The 15,309-nt window shown below is 34.6% G+C and overlaps 1 protein-coding gene across 1 annotated transcript in view; it reads right to left on the bottom strand.

Moving 5' to 3' along the window:
- The window catches only part of LOC132098000 (fibrinogen C domain-containing protein 1-like), a 98,019-nt gene that overhangs the window by 28,685 nt on the left and 54,025 nt on the right, over positions 1 to 15,309 (bottom strand). The window contains exon 6 of the mRNA XM_059504067.1: positions 1,864 to 1,960. Within this exon, the coding sequence (XP_059360050.1) occupies positions 1,864 to 1,960 (97 nt within the window). The remainder of the gene's footprint in view (positions 1 to 1,863; positions 1,961 to 15,309) is intronic.

Genomic DNA, 15,309 nt, shown 5'->3' with positions numbered 1-15,309 from the left:
CAAACATAGTCTATTTTGCCGTCAATACTGTTGACGGTGTCCTTTATCAGTAGGCTTTATATTTATGCTCAACATGAAGTATAGATATTGTTGTCATGAAGATCCTGGTCTGTCGGCGGTCTCCCTGTCACCCACAGCAGCAGGCACGGCACGGTTCTGGTGAAGCAGGCCTACAAGCTGGGATTGGTAATGCTGCACTGTAATCATAGTTATTTATTTATATTTTTCATTATATTTTATTATATGATATTGGTTTGAGACTGAGAGTATTTTATTTAGTGGAGAACTTTGCAGCAGTATTTTATTTCTTAATCTTTTTTTATTTTATATACATTTTATTAAAAAGTATTTTTTTAAAAAGTGTATAGTAATAAACAACCTGCAGTTTAATGTTTGCATTTCTTTCCCTTACTGTACTGAACCGAACCGTGACTTTAAAACCGAGGTACGTACCGAACCGTGATTTTTGCGTACCGTTACACCCCTAATATATATATATATATATATATATATATATATATATATATATATATATATACGTTTTATTATATAGCATATGCTATTCTTTAAATTGTTATAAAAATATAATATATATACAAAATATATAAATATATATATATATAATATATATAAAAATATAATATTTTTAGACCAATTTAAAGAATAGCATATGCTATATAATAAAAATGCAATATCAGCTATTGGTACGTTAATCCGTCATAACAACAACAACAAAAAAATATTATCCAATTAGCTTATCTGTATTGGCCATCATTTTTTAAAAGTTACCTTTCCGTTTTGAATGATATACCAAACAAATATATTTATACTTCACATTTCTCTGACCTTGTCACAAAGCATTCTGGAATCACCGGTATTTTAGTTTAGTTTAATTTATATTTAATTAAATATTTTTATTTTATTTTATTTTATTTTATTTTATTTTATTTTATTTTATTTTATTTTATTTTATTTTATTTTATTTTTGTTCTTCATCGAAAAAAAAACAGCAGAATACAGATTTTGAATAAAAGGATGATTAAATAATGACAGCTCTTTAAATTTTAATAAACTACTGCCTTAAAAAACAGTGAGCTGAATCAACAAGCACTAATCTGTAATTACAGTATTGGACAGAAGCAATAAAATGTCCAATGCTTGATCAGTGGACGCTATGATGAGTTTCCTCTTTATAAAGCTCTGCTCCCTGTCCACCCACAGCCATCTGCTACGCTCGGCTTTGGACACACAGCTTGGCATTTTGTCCGTGCTGGCAGCTCACCTCTCAAAAACTGTACTTGCCCGTGTTCTTTACAGTCGTCGAAAAAAAAAAGTCATAGATAAAAGAGTGACAAACATGATGAGCATGTTTGTGTGTGTGTGTCACGACAGAAGCAGAATAACTCCTCAGCTTGCTTTAAAGACATTACCGCCATTCAAAACCAAGAAGTGTGAAACTGTGATTCGCGGTTGCGGGTGCACTTTTAGACAACGGTTCTATAAACAAGAAGTTATAGAAAGTTACTTACATTTCAAAGATAACATGATCAGCTATTCGTGTTAGTTTCACTCCTTTAACGGAAAGTGTTTAATAAAATATTATGAACCACACTATCTATCTGATAGTAATTATCACATAATATCTAGTACTTAATATACACTAAATATGATATAAATTGTTTAATATGCAGAAATGGATATTACAGCTGCATGCAACTAAACATTGTTTTAAACATTTGCAACACCTCAGGAACGAGTAGAAAAACAGTTTGGAAATGTTCTATACATCTCTTGGTGGCAATTAATATTACTAAAGTATTTTCCAGACAGACTGCATTACAGATAGCGATACGGAAGGCTTACCAAGCCAATGCTCTCCTGTTATCTTGCCAAATCCTTCACGATAAGCTTCCCAGTCACGGAAAAAGTTAACAGAGCCATCTTCTCTGCGTTGAATCACCTGAAAAAAAAAAGAAAAGAAAAAAATGTCATAGTTGTACATTTAAACACACTGTTTTCAATATTATATTCATACAGAGGTGATGTATAAACTGCCTACAATAGGAAAATGTATGATTATTATAGACACCGCTTTAACGCAAACTGTAGCCTTCCCTGAATAATTTTGCCCTCAGAATGGTAAAGTTACAACATCTTTTACAACATTATTTTGTGTATGTTCATTTAAAATTTTTACCTTTAGATTACACTTAGATTCACCATCGTCTAACACTGACATAAAATTAGTCTTTACAAAACATTAAATTATACTAAAAAATTATATCTTTAGCAAATTGTAAAATTAATATGCATTTTCAAACAGTTTATTATAATGTTGCAATTTCTTAATTCACTTGTAGCACTTTTAGCTTTTAGTCTTTAATTTTTAATCTATTTCATCAAAACAGTATAGAATTTTTAAATCAGCTAGTTATTAGTCATAACATCTTATCAAAAAATCGTATCAACTTATCTGTATTGGCTAGAATTTTATGCAACATCCATCTATAATTTTTAAGTTAACTTTCAATTTTGAAAGAAATACAAATATACTTCCACTTCACATTTCTCTGTGCTTGACAAAAGGCATTCTGGGATTGTTACATTATAATGCCTTAAAATACTCTCAAGCAGCTCCCTAGGTTTTGGAACACAAAGTTAGACCTATGACCATTATCAGACAGGCAAGCACAGCATTATCTTGTCATATCTTATGTCAACCCTCTGCTTGCTTCTACTTAAAAACAGACGGCTAATGAATCCTAGTGAAACCTGATTCAGTCTCTAGGTAGCTAACACACACGTCTCTTTCCTGCAGGTACATCCTTTGTCTTTGGTATGCAGATGTATTCTTAACTCTGAGAAGAATGAAGAGGAAACATAAATTGACTGGAGATGGATATTTCAGGAGTGCGGTACAGAGGACACATGTAGATGGGTCGGGGTCCTCAAGGGAATGGTGACACATACGTGGAATTCAAAGAGAAATTCAGACACTAATTGACTCCTGATCCTTTTATAGAATTAATCAGGCAGGCAGTGGATCAATGGCTGTTGAAAATGCCAGCAAAGGAGAAGTCTTGCCATCAATGTAAATGAGCCAAGCACAGCGCCCTTCTCACTTGCTCACCAGTGCCTGCCAAGACGAAAACACACATGCCTCCAGGGACAGTTCCCAGAGGAACACCCTCACCTAAACGGGAGTCGGGAAGAACTCAAGGAACTCAACACTCAAGGAAAACCACTTTCTGACCTCAGTTAGAAATAATATAACCATCTACCTGTTTATCAGATGACATTGATGTCAACCTGTTTGTTTAAAATAAGGCAAGAATTTAAGAGGTATGTAAATATTACTTAGCATGAATATTTCATTAGGAATTAATAATAATAGTTAGGAATAGTTCACTTGTACTTGTATGTCAAATTTCACACCCTCATGTCATTCCAAACCTGTATGACTTTTATCAGTTTTATCAATTACATTTTTAAAGGATATTTGACTCCTTCATTTGTAAAAATGACTAATGCACAATAAAACTACTAAAAATTAAATTACAGAAAAAAATGTATACTCTCATAATACACTGCTTTTAATACAGTTATACAAAAAAACGTTTAATGAAGCAACACATTAAATGCACAGTTTTATGGCAGTTAACTGACCACAGCATTGCATGCATGTTGTTTCCTTCACAATTTGATATGAAATGATACAGGCAACATCGTGCGTTTGAAAATCACACGCTGCGAGCAGAGTACAGTTTCCACACTTTTTTAATAGTACATTAATGATAAAATAACAAAATAAAATTTTCCCGACCTTTGAATGTTGTCTAAGAATGAAACATGTACTTTGCGCTATCAATTGCTGCCACATGTGAAAATCATGTTTGTGTCACTAGAAACGCATGGATTCACATACTCACGTAGGAGTTTCAGTGCTGAATATACTGAAAATTATTTTTCCTCATTAGAGGAGTTTATGTTTAGCTAAGGGGCTTTATGTGTGATAACACTCAACACGAGAAGACCTATGAGTGGGACCTTCCGGGCATGTGATCTTGGAAAACAAAGCCGCTCTCTCAATAAAACATGCCAACACTCTGTGCAGGTGCTTTGGGTTGCATTCAAAATTAATGGATGTGGCTTGACTCTGAATAAATCCTTTCATTGGTTCATCTTCCAATCCGCAGAGCAACCAAAAAGATTTGAATTATTCACCATAATCTCTGTAAATGAACACTGAGTCACCTTTCAGCAGTGGGCTCACTTAATCTTTATTGTACCTCGAGTATAAAACAGGTAATTAAAATACAGGAAAATTTTCGTGTTCCGATAAATATTTCATAAGTGCTGCTTTGAATATTCCCACCGGTGCAGCATGAGCAGACTTCAAGCGAAGCGCCGTTTAGATGGTGGAAAATCAGATGCATATTTCAGGTGGACACATTTTGAGGCATTCTTAGGGTTCAGAGAGGGGATATTGGGGGTGACCGATGGCTTCAGGCCTGTTGTGTCAATGCATAGCTGACTAAAAACATTTGATGCACTAAATATATGCAAATAAAGATTCTTCTTATTCCGCTGTCTCCACGAAGGAGCATAGGGCCTCAACAACAATTTTCAGCCAGCTCGGTTTTGGGCAACTCTCTTCAGCTAGGCCCACGACCATCCTGCTGCCTTCCTCTCTGCTTCTATGTATCATTTCCAAGTCTGTTTTGGACTTCCCACTCTTCTCTTTCCTTGTGGGTTCCACTCCATTGCCTGTTTGGTGACGTTTTCAGGGATCTTGCACAGAGTGTTACCTATACAGCCCCATTTCCTCTTTCGTATTTCTTGGCCAATAGGCAGTTGATCTGCCTATTGACAGTCTCTTGAAGAGCACTAATTAAATAAAGATTAGGGCTATCAATTTTACACATCTATTTTTGTGTAGGACATATCGGAGCAGGCTGTCAGACTATATAGGGTAAAATACCCCATTAAACCTATAAATGGTAAAATAACTTAAAATCAATACATGAGGCTGTCAAAGTCAAATAAATAATACACGTTTTTGCTAAATGCATGTATACGATAATAGCTATATATAATATTATAATTTAATGAAACCGATATATATACAACCCGAATTCCAGAAAAGTTGGGACGTTTTTTAAATTTTAATAAAATGAAAACTAAAGGAATTTCAAATCACATGAGCAAATATTTTATTCACAATAGAACATAGATAACGTAGCAAATGATTAAACTGAGAGATTTTACACTTTTATCCACTTAATTAGCTCATTTAAAATTTAATGCCTGCTACAGGTCTCCAAAAAGTTGGCACGGGGGCAACAAATGGCTAAAAAAACAAGCAGTTTTGAAAAGATTCAGCTGGGAGAACATCTAGTGATTAATTAAGTTAATTGATATCAGGTCTGTAACATGATTAGCTATAAAAGCTTTGTCTTAGAGAAGCAGAGTCTCTCAGAAGTAAAGATGGGCAGAGGCTCTCCAATCTGTGAAAGACTGCGTAAAAAAATTGTGGAAAACTTTGAAAACAATGTTCCTCAACATCAAATTGCAAAGGCTTTGCAAATCTCATCATCTACAGTGCATAACATCATCAAAAGATTCAGAGAAACTGGAGAAATCTCTGTGCGTAAGGGACAAGGCCGGAGACCTTTATTGGATGCCCGTGGTCTTCGGGCTCTCAGACGACACTGCATCACTCATCGGCATGATTGTGTCAATGACATTACTAAATGGGCCCAGGAATACTTTCAGAAACCACTGTCGGTAAACACAATCCGCCGTGCCATCAGCAGATGCCAACTAAAGCTCTATCATGCAAAAAGGAAGCCATATGTGAACATGGTCCAGAAGCGCCGTCGTGTCCTGTGGGCCAAGGCTCATTAAAAATGGACTATTTCAAAGTGGAATAGTGTTTTATGGTCAGACGAGTCCAAATTTGACATTCTTGTTGGAAATCACGGACGCCGTGTCCTCTGGGCTAAAGAGGAGGGAGACCTTCCAGCATGTTATCAGCGTTCAGTTCAAAAGCCAGCATCTCTGATGGTATGGGGGTGCATAAGTGCATACGGTATGGGCAGCTTGCATGTTTTGGAAGGCTCTGTGAATGCTGAAAGGTATATAAAGGTTTAAGAGCAACATATGCTTCCCTCCAAACAATGTCTATTTCAGGGAAGGCCTTGTTTATTTCAGCAGGACAAGGCAAAACCACATACTGCAGCTATAACAACAGCATGGCTTCATCGTAGAAGAGTCCGGGTGCTAACCTGGCCTGCCTGCAGTCCAGATCTTTCACCTATAGAGAACATTTGGCGCATCATTAAACGGAAAATACGTCAAAGACGACCACGAACTCTTCAGAAGCTGGAAATCTATATAAGGCAAGAATGGGACCAAATTCCAACAGCAAAACTCCAGCAACTCATAGCCTCAATGCCCAGATGTCTTCAAACTGTTTTGAAAAGAAAAGGAGATGCTACACCATGGTAAACAGGCCCCGTCCCAACTATTTTGAGACCTGTAGCAGAAATCAAAATTGAAATGAGCTCATTTTGTGCATAAAATTGTAAACTTTCTCAGTTTAAACATTTGCTATGTTATCTATGTTCTATTGTGAATAAAATATTGGCTCATGTGATTTGAAAGTCTTTTAGTTTTCATTTTATTAAAATTTAAAAAACGTCCCAACTTTTCCGGAATTCGGGTTGTATATATATATATATATATTAGTGGTGGGCATAGATTAATTTTTTTAATCTAGATTAATCTCACTGTGATCTTGAAATTAATCTAGATTAACCTAGATTAAAATGGCTCATTCGAATTCTGCCGAAGGCATTCAGAATATGTGTGTTACCCAAATAAAATTGACAAACAGTAAGTCTTTGAGAAGGGGTTTATCAAGCTAGGTGGTGCATTAGAAAAGGGGCTCATCTCCTGTTTCCAAAATGCATCACAAAGTGCTTGAAAAAGCTGTAAACTAATTCCACATTGCACAAGGTGCAAACAACCTTACGCCTGTTTCACACCAATGTTTAAGTTTTTTTCAAGTTTGTAGGTGTCAGGGTACAGAAACCAAATAATTAAATGTAAAATAGCACTGGATAGTCTTCAATGTAAAAATTAAATATATACAATCAAACCTACATTTATTCAGACACCTTCAACATTTCTCACATTATTACAGTTTTGCTATAGGTATATATCAAAAATTATATCTGGTGTCTGAATAATTTTTGGTTTTTACTGTTAAAACTACAAAGTAATTCAGCCAAGAGCAGTGAGTGATTTTCATTTTCATTTTCATGGATTAACATTACAGCAGCCAGTAGCTAAATTAGGCGCGGTCACTTTAAGAGATGATAAACGCATCCAATATAATACACATCCCATTTTTTTCCTCAACTGTTTACTTTCACTTAAGAAATAACTGACAGTTTTTTCGAACATAATTTCCAAGGTGGATATTTTGACATATTTTGTATGTATTTGTCGGCACAAGAGCAAAAATAAGCAAATTCGATGTTCAAGTGTTTTGAGACGCCTTTCTCTGCGTGAGCCCTGAACACCAGCACACCGCGAGTACTGAATTGGACTCTTTCACATCTTTTTGTTTGTTCAAACTGCGATTTGTGTTTGTTCGTTCAGGTGCAGGAGGGACTTCGAGGAGAACTGCGCAGAAGAGAGCTGGGTTCAGTGTCGCTGTCCGTGATACGCGGCTCTCTCTCTCTCTCTCTCTCCGCACCGAACACAGCGCGCGAGGAACCAGCTACTCAGTTCAGCTTTTCCACGTCTTGTGTTTGGCTGCTTTAATGTTTAAATCGACAAGCGGTAAGGCTTAAAATCACGTGAAAAAGATAAGCTTTCGTGACGATGCGCAGCAGTGACCCGTCAACTGTCCTGAGCATCTTTTTAGACTGGCCTCGGCCAGTCGGTTATATAAAATATCAAGGTGAAAGTCATCATAGCTTGTTTAGTATAGACCCAGCTCTCAACCCAACTTTGAGAATAGATTAACGGCGATATTTTTTTTATCGCCCGATAAGAGTCTCGCGTTAACGCAGCATGTTAACGCCGACAACGGCCCACCATTTATATATATATATATATATATATATATATATATATATATATATATATATAAACAAATAATTTTTATCATATATATAAACATTTTCGTTACTTAAAAAAAGTAAAATAAAACAGGAAAAAATATTTCATTTTAGCTAGCTAGCTGTCAAAGCAACATTTCTCATTTTTATTTAGCTTATTTTGATTCGCTAAAATAACTTACAGATTGAAATAACTATATATAATTATATATTATATATAATTAATTGTATATTTATTTATATATCTTATTATATATAGATATATAGATAACTACTAACTTTGACACATTACTAACATTAAACATTAAAAATCTGTTTGTCTCTTTAGAAAGAATTGCTTTATTGTAAGTCACTTTAAAGCATCTGCAAAATGACTGAATGTAAATGTAAATAGGATTAACATTAAACATAATGATAAAACAAAAAAGTTTAAAATTAAAAAGACAACAGAGGATGTAAAAAAAAAACAAAAAAACAGATTTAAACGATTAATAAAACCTGATACTCTGACTGACACTAAAACTATACCGATATGTAACATTAAATATTAGCATAGCATATCATTACATATGACTAAATATATAAATAGTTACATTCAAAATAGTTAATAATAATAATAATAATATTTTAAATGTGATTGTTTCAATAATTGAAATAATGAAATGATTGACAGCCCTAGTAAGGATGTTAATCAATATTATTATCATGTGGTCATAAACAGAAGGGAACCACTGTGTACTGCTTTTGCGTTTGTTTTCCTCCGTTCATCTATTTCCGTTAGCCCAATTCCAGAGCCAGACTCCAGCTGATGTGTCCCAAAAGCAATTTCTCCAGTTACAATGAATCTCCAATGGCAGCAGAGCACACGGCGGCAGACGTGAGTCCTTTGACGCAGATGAGGCTCAGCTCCAGGTCGCTGCATCGGGCCGCAAACGGTCACACACTTTGTCTGAAGCGCTAACGTAGATGGATGACCTTGTTCCACAGGAGACGAGAAGTTCTTCAGTTTTACAATTGCCACAGACTCGCAAGTGCACAATTCAGACAGAGAATGAGCCGGACAATCTTCCCTCCTTAAGACAGTTCACTTGAGTCACTCGCTCAGAAGGAAAGCGGCCTTAAGAATCGTCTTGCTATCTCTTAATTATCTATGCTTTGATTTGCGGCACAACAGCAGACGGCACACAGCGAGGCCCGGGGAGTTTTGTAGCTTCTCTAGCTAGCTGGTAAAAATTAATAATCATTCTCAGAGGCTGAACCTCTCTCATATTAGCTGAAGTATTTCATTTGCCGTCGATGTAAGAGAGGGAGTGTGTGAAAGATTAAAAGGAAAATGGGAATTGTGTTGAATATTCAGAAATGATGGGAGTATTTTGGCTCCCTTGAGCGAATTAGATTACAAATTTATTTCACCGTTTTGCAGCCGATGGCTAGGTTTAATTCTAAAGAAGAGGAAAAGAAGTGAGAGTTTATTGGTCTTACAACGGTTCTATAATATCTGATTTATCTTTTGGAGTGCAAGTAATGACCTCTGTAATTTCTCAAGAGATATCCTTTGTAATCTACCTCATTTTTCATTGTTTTGCTAGGTTGGTTAGAAGAGAGAACTAATTATTCACAGGCCAGATAAGACATGGGGGAGACCAAATCTTGTTGTCAGTGTTTTCTTGCAGATGAGTATTTTATTTTTGAAAGACACATCCAATAAAGTCTTGAAAAAAAGGCACATTTCCACTGTCATTCTAAGAAATATAGTCTATTTAACAGTGGGGCATGTTGCCACAGTAGAACCGGCTATTAAAACACCTATTACAACAAATATTTGAATGAATAAAATTACAACACATAAAATGATGACACCCAATAAAAAAATGAAATTATGTAGCTGACTTTTATTTTATCAGTTGATAAAAAAGTGGTTGTGTGATTGATAAGAAAAATTTTAATTACATTATATATTTTTCCTAATTGCTACGGATATTATATTTTATATAATACTAATAATAATAATAAGAGGATGCAATATCTCTATTCTTCTACTTATTATTATTATTATTATTACTTAAAGTAATAATTACAATTATCATTATTATTATTAAAATACATTATTATAAATTATTAAATTGTTATAAATAATGTAATTTAATTTAATTTAAAATTAATTTTAATTTTGCTAAAAAAGTAAAAAAATAAAATAAAAAAATAATAATAAAAACTGCTGATTTTGCCTGTAAAAAGTGGTTTCCGAAAGCAAACATCAACACAAATAACTGTTTGTCCTATGTCCTGGCACCAAATTTGATCAAAAACACAGTCAATGACATGCAGCACTATAAAATAAAACACACAAACAACATGGGCCATGTATAATTTAGCCTCCTAAATGAAATGCATAAAAATACTTTGCATGCAGAACCGGATCTTTAATATCCACCGAGTGACAGCGAAAACAGACTTCTGAAAGAAATCAGTGACCTTTTATTTGGACACCAGACAAAACCTGTAATTTAAAAATGTCCTAAACTTCAATGATACGCTTTGTTCACATCTATTAACCAAACATGTTGCAAAATATAAGAATAATGTCACTCCTTTAGGTAAACAGCCTCTCCGAGCTTGTAGTGGAACATTTGTGGGCTATAAACGCTGCAGCAGTGTGGGCTGTTTTTCACTAGGTACTGGCAGGTTTGGTTTCATATTGCTGAGAGCAGAGAAAACAACCCTGCTGCAAAAAATATCTGAAATCAAATCATGTCGTTCGTTCATATTCCCCATTGAGTTCCTCCCGCAGCCAGCAGTTGCACAACAGACCGCTGGTAACAATCTGCTGGGCTGGAACAAGAGAAGACATTCAGTGCCAAAAAACACAGCCTCCTCCTGTCACTCTGACAGAAAACAGAGTCTGACCACACACAGGGCAAAGAGGTGGAGGATTTGACAATGGTCTCCCCGAGGGCTGTCAATCAACGGAGGTATAAACTTGTGGCATCTCCACCTCTGGTTGCACTGGCGGAGGGTCAGAGGCGGTGACTGAGCGCCCTTAGAGTGCCACAGATGTGTCCGTTTCCAGCAACAGCAATACTGTCTTCTGTATTGTTCCAAAACTAAAAATGTATGTTGACGGTACACTACATGAGAGAGCAGATCAGAGTGGCTTAATAAGCAATTAATGTGGTCGTATTAGTGATAAGTCATGTCAGCACAAGGATTTTCATTGACAATTTATAGTTTTCCTTAAATTTGTTTCATCTTAAGAGTAGTCCAAAAAGTATTTAATTTATACTTCAAAATGCTTTAAATTACATTATATGACAAATTATTGCATTATGCTTTTTCTAAGAAACACATTTTACAAAAAGATGTTTGTTAGCCCTAGTAAAAAAAAGTCATACATTTATTTCATATTAAGTATAGTTCAAAATATATTAACATATTTACTGACATATCACTGATATAAAAATATAATAATAAAACTTTATTTGGAGTACTACCGTATTTTTCGGACTATAAGTCGCACCTAAGTATAAGTCGCATCAGTCCAAAAATACATCATGACGAGGAAAAAAAAACTTATACTGTATAAGTCGCACTGGACTATAAGTCGCATTTATTTAGAACAAAGAGAAAACATTACCATCTACAGCTGCGAGAGGGCGCTCTATGTAGCGCCCTCTCGCGGCTGTAGACGGTAATGTTTTCTCTGGGTTCATTTCTCTTGGTTCATGTCAAATTAATTTTGATAAATAAGTCGCACCTGACTGTAAGTCACAGGACCAGACAAACTATGAAAAAAGTGTGACTTATAGTCCAGAAAATACGAAGGAGTGTAAGATCTTTGAATAATAGCCTAACAGTTTTTAAATGCAAGATGTTTTAAGTGTACCAAAAGTATTCTTGCAACAGTTTCACTTCAGCACAATTAAATATCCTTCAGTATATATTTAGTTGGACTTCAGTACTACTTCTGCACAATTAAAGTGCATTAAGTACAAAACTAGTTGTTACAATTTATCAGAATTTAAGTATACCAGTTTAGTATACCAAAAGTACAACTGCATATATATATATATATATATATATATATATATTTTTTTTTTTTCATTCATTTATTTATTTATTCTTTTTTTCCTGGCTAAAACTTAACTAAAATCTATACTAACTATATGTTGTAATTGGCGCAGCTTAGGGAAATATATTTTCAAAATGAAAATGTATTGTATTTAAACCTTCAATACCAAAACAGTATTACAAAATATACTTCAAAGAGCAAACCCATAGCAATATTATCACCCCCCAATTTTTTTTTTTAAATAAAATAAATAATAATAATAAATGAATACAATAAAAAAAAAGTAAATAAAAAAACCTAATTCTGAGAAAAATGGTACATCACTATTTATCTGTAGTGGCATTTTATTGTCCAAATGCTTTTTGGAGCCACCATATAATTAATTCAACATTTCTACACCATGTGAAAGTGCACAGGTGAATCTAGATCCCTTTTGCAATTACATAAAGCTATAGAATTCATAAAAATATGCGTAACAGGATGAATGATAAAAATCCCATTTTTTTCTTCAGTTTATGATGCATATTCTGCTTCTTTCTGGAGTCATGCAGAGTTAAAATTGCCCATGACATCTATTGCATAACTAAAATTTATTGTAAAAATGACTTTGCACTAACCGAAAGCCAACCAGAATGCACAGCGTCTTTGAGACACTTCCCTATAAAAGGCTTGCAAGTGTCTGACACAAAGTCATTTGAGCTGACGTCAGATCACACTCTGAGTGGTGACCCTTTCCTTCTCTGCTTCTCACCAACAGCAGCTCACCAAATTACAGAGAAAGCATCACGAATGAAACCAGCTGCACTCTTTGTTCAGTCAGTTCACACAGTGTCTATATTGAACAACCTATTAATTCTTTATCAAGGCAGATATACCATCTGACTAGTCATGAAAAAATGCACGAAAAGAAAAGCATGTAGCATTTCTTCATGTACAACAAAAGACATGATTAAAAAGGGGTGGATTTCAGACCACAACACATTCTTACTGATACTCTGAGTATTTAATTAAGACTAATCTTGTAATCTTCTTGTGTAGTCGGGCATTTTGTATTGTAGACCGAGTCTGATCCTTTTTTTAATAATCACTTCAGTTTGTTGCTGGGAAATGGTTTGTAAAAACAAAAAGTGTCATTATTTCATTCTAGTGCCGTTTCTCAGCATTGTATGTTGTTTTTCCAAAGGAACACTAAACCTAAGCTTCAATGAGGACGAAAAAAAAAATTCTGGCCAAAACATAACTAAAATATATGCTATATATTAATATGCATGTAAGGAGACCATCAAAATAAAGTGTTTTACAGTCTATTAATACTGACTATTGAAGATATTTTGAATAAATGTGAATAACCAAACAGTTGCCGGCAGCCATTGACTTCCATAGTATTTTGTTCCATACATTAAGCTGATGGTGCGTAAATGATGACAATTTCAATGTTTGGCATGAACGATCACTTTAATTATGACTTATGACTTATATTAAGAAATAGCCTAGTGTTTAACGTTAAAATATGTGGGTGTTATAAGTGCTCTTTAAATGACATACAGCACAGACTTCACTTATATGCATCCAATCTGTGTCACAGGTCGCTGGTGACCCTGATCCTCGCTCAGCGGCTTAAGGTCAAACAGTTAAGCCGTTTGGATTACCCATCATGTCTTGAAGTTTAAGCACATGGGATGAACAGGCGCTTAAATGATCTACGCCACCTGTGAAGGACCACGCTTCTTACCTCCACAAATCAAAGCCATGTAATCCTGTCAACGCTGATAAACTCACTAACAAACAACACTAACCCGGTCAGAGTCAAGCTGTACTTAAACACCCGACGCTCACTTCTGATTGGCTGCTCAGGTTATTATCAGTCTGGTAGCTTGAGCCGTGTGCCAACTGTGTCAGTGTAGTTCATGAGATCAGGGCTGTTGCCGCATGATTGAGAATGTTAAATTTGACACATCATGTTCTGGCAAAGCAACTGCAGTACAAAATGAAGAAAAGACTCTGAAAAAGCTTTTAGATACTTTTTTTTAGACATGCAATGGAAAATGTGCTGAGAGAGAGAGAGAGAGAGAGAGAGAGAGAGAAAGAGAGAAAGAGAGAGAGTTTTTTTTTTTTTGGTTTAACTTAGAAAAATCATTATACTGTCTACAAGCATCAGCGTCATTCCTATTCTACAATATATTTTCATGTCCTCATCATATAAAGGTAATATCATGGATTAAATATTGAATTCACATTTTTAGAGGATGGTAATCTTACTACTTAAGTTTCTTTTAATCACAAATCACCACAAAGTGGACATACAGGGTGAATTTTAAATCATTTTACTACTTTGGTATAAGTAGATGTTGGAAATGCCATGGGTTTTGGTAGAAAAACAACAGCATTAACATTAGTAACAATTATTTGAGTTTTTGGGGTGCCATTAGTTGGCAAAATGTATAAAAAATTAAAAAGTGGAGAGAATATATGCCAAAAATTTAAACAAACCACAGCTGTAACAGATTGTGCTACAGAAATTTTGACGTGAAAAAAGGCTTAGAAAATTACCCAAGCCAAATCATATTTAATCTAAATAGAGACTGATGGTGCTTGTATTATTGTAAATTTTTTTAAAGAAGGAAATCATACTACTTTATTTTCTCTTATCACAGTTTCTCCACTAACTGAATACAAAGGGGGAATTTTAAATCATTTCACAATTTTGGTTTGAGCAGATGTTGGAAATCACATGGTTTTGATGAGAAAACAACATCTGTGATTTTTGGCCGATATATTTAAGCTGCTGAAATTTGTTGACAAAATAAAATAGCTATAAAACATGAAAACAGAGAGTGAAAATATGCCCCAAAATTGGCATATATTTGTCTATACAGAACTGTAACTTATGATCTACCTACTGAGCTGACAAAATCTGTTCTAACCAACAAAATTATATTTTACTCATTTAAATTCACTTAACATTGACTCAAATGTGATAGATATCAATGAAGTCTATAAAATTACCATAGGATTTAAATATGCGACATCCTACAATCTCAGAGTTTCACTGTCCCCAACTAAAAATATCCTGAAAATGCCACAGTGGGACAAAATTAAGATGGCCAC

Source organism: Carassius carassius, chromosome 21, assembly GCF_963082965.1.
Source record: "Carassius carassius chromosome 21, fCarCar2.1, whole genome shotgun sequence".
In the NCBI taxonomy this organism is placed as follows: domain Eukaryota; kingdom Metazoa; phylum Chordata; class Actinopteri; order Cypriniformes; family Cyprinidae; genus Carassius; species Carassius carassius.
Note: the sequence above shows the minus strand (reverse complement) of the source record. Positions and strands in the feature narration are given on the sequence as shown.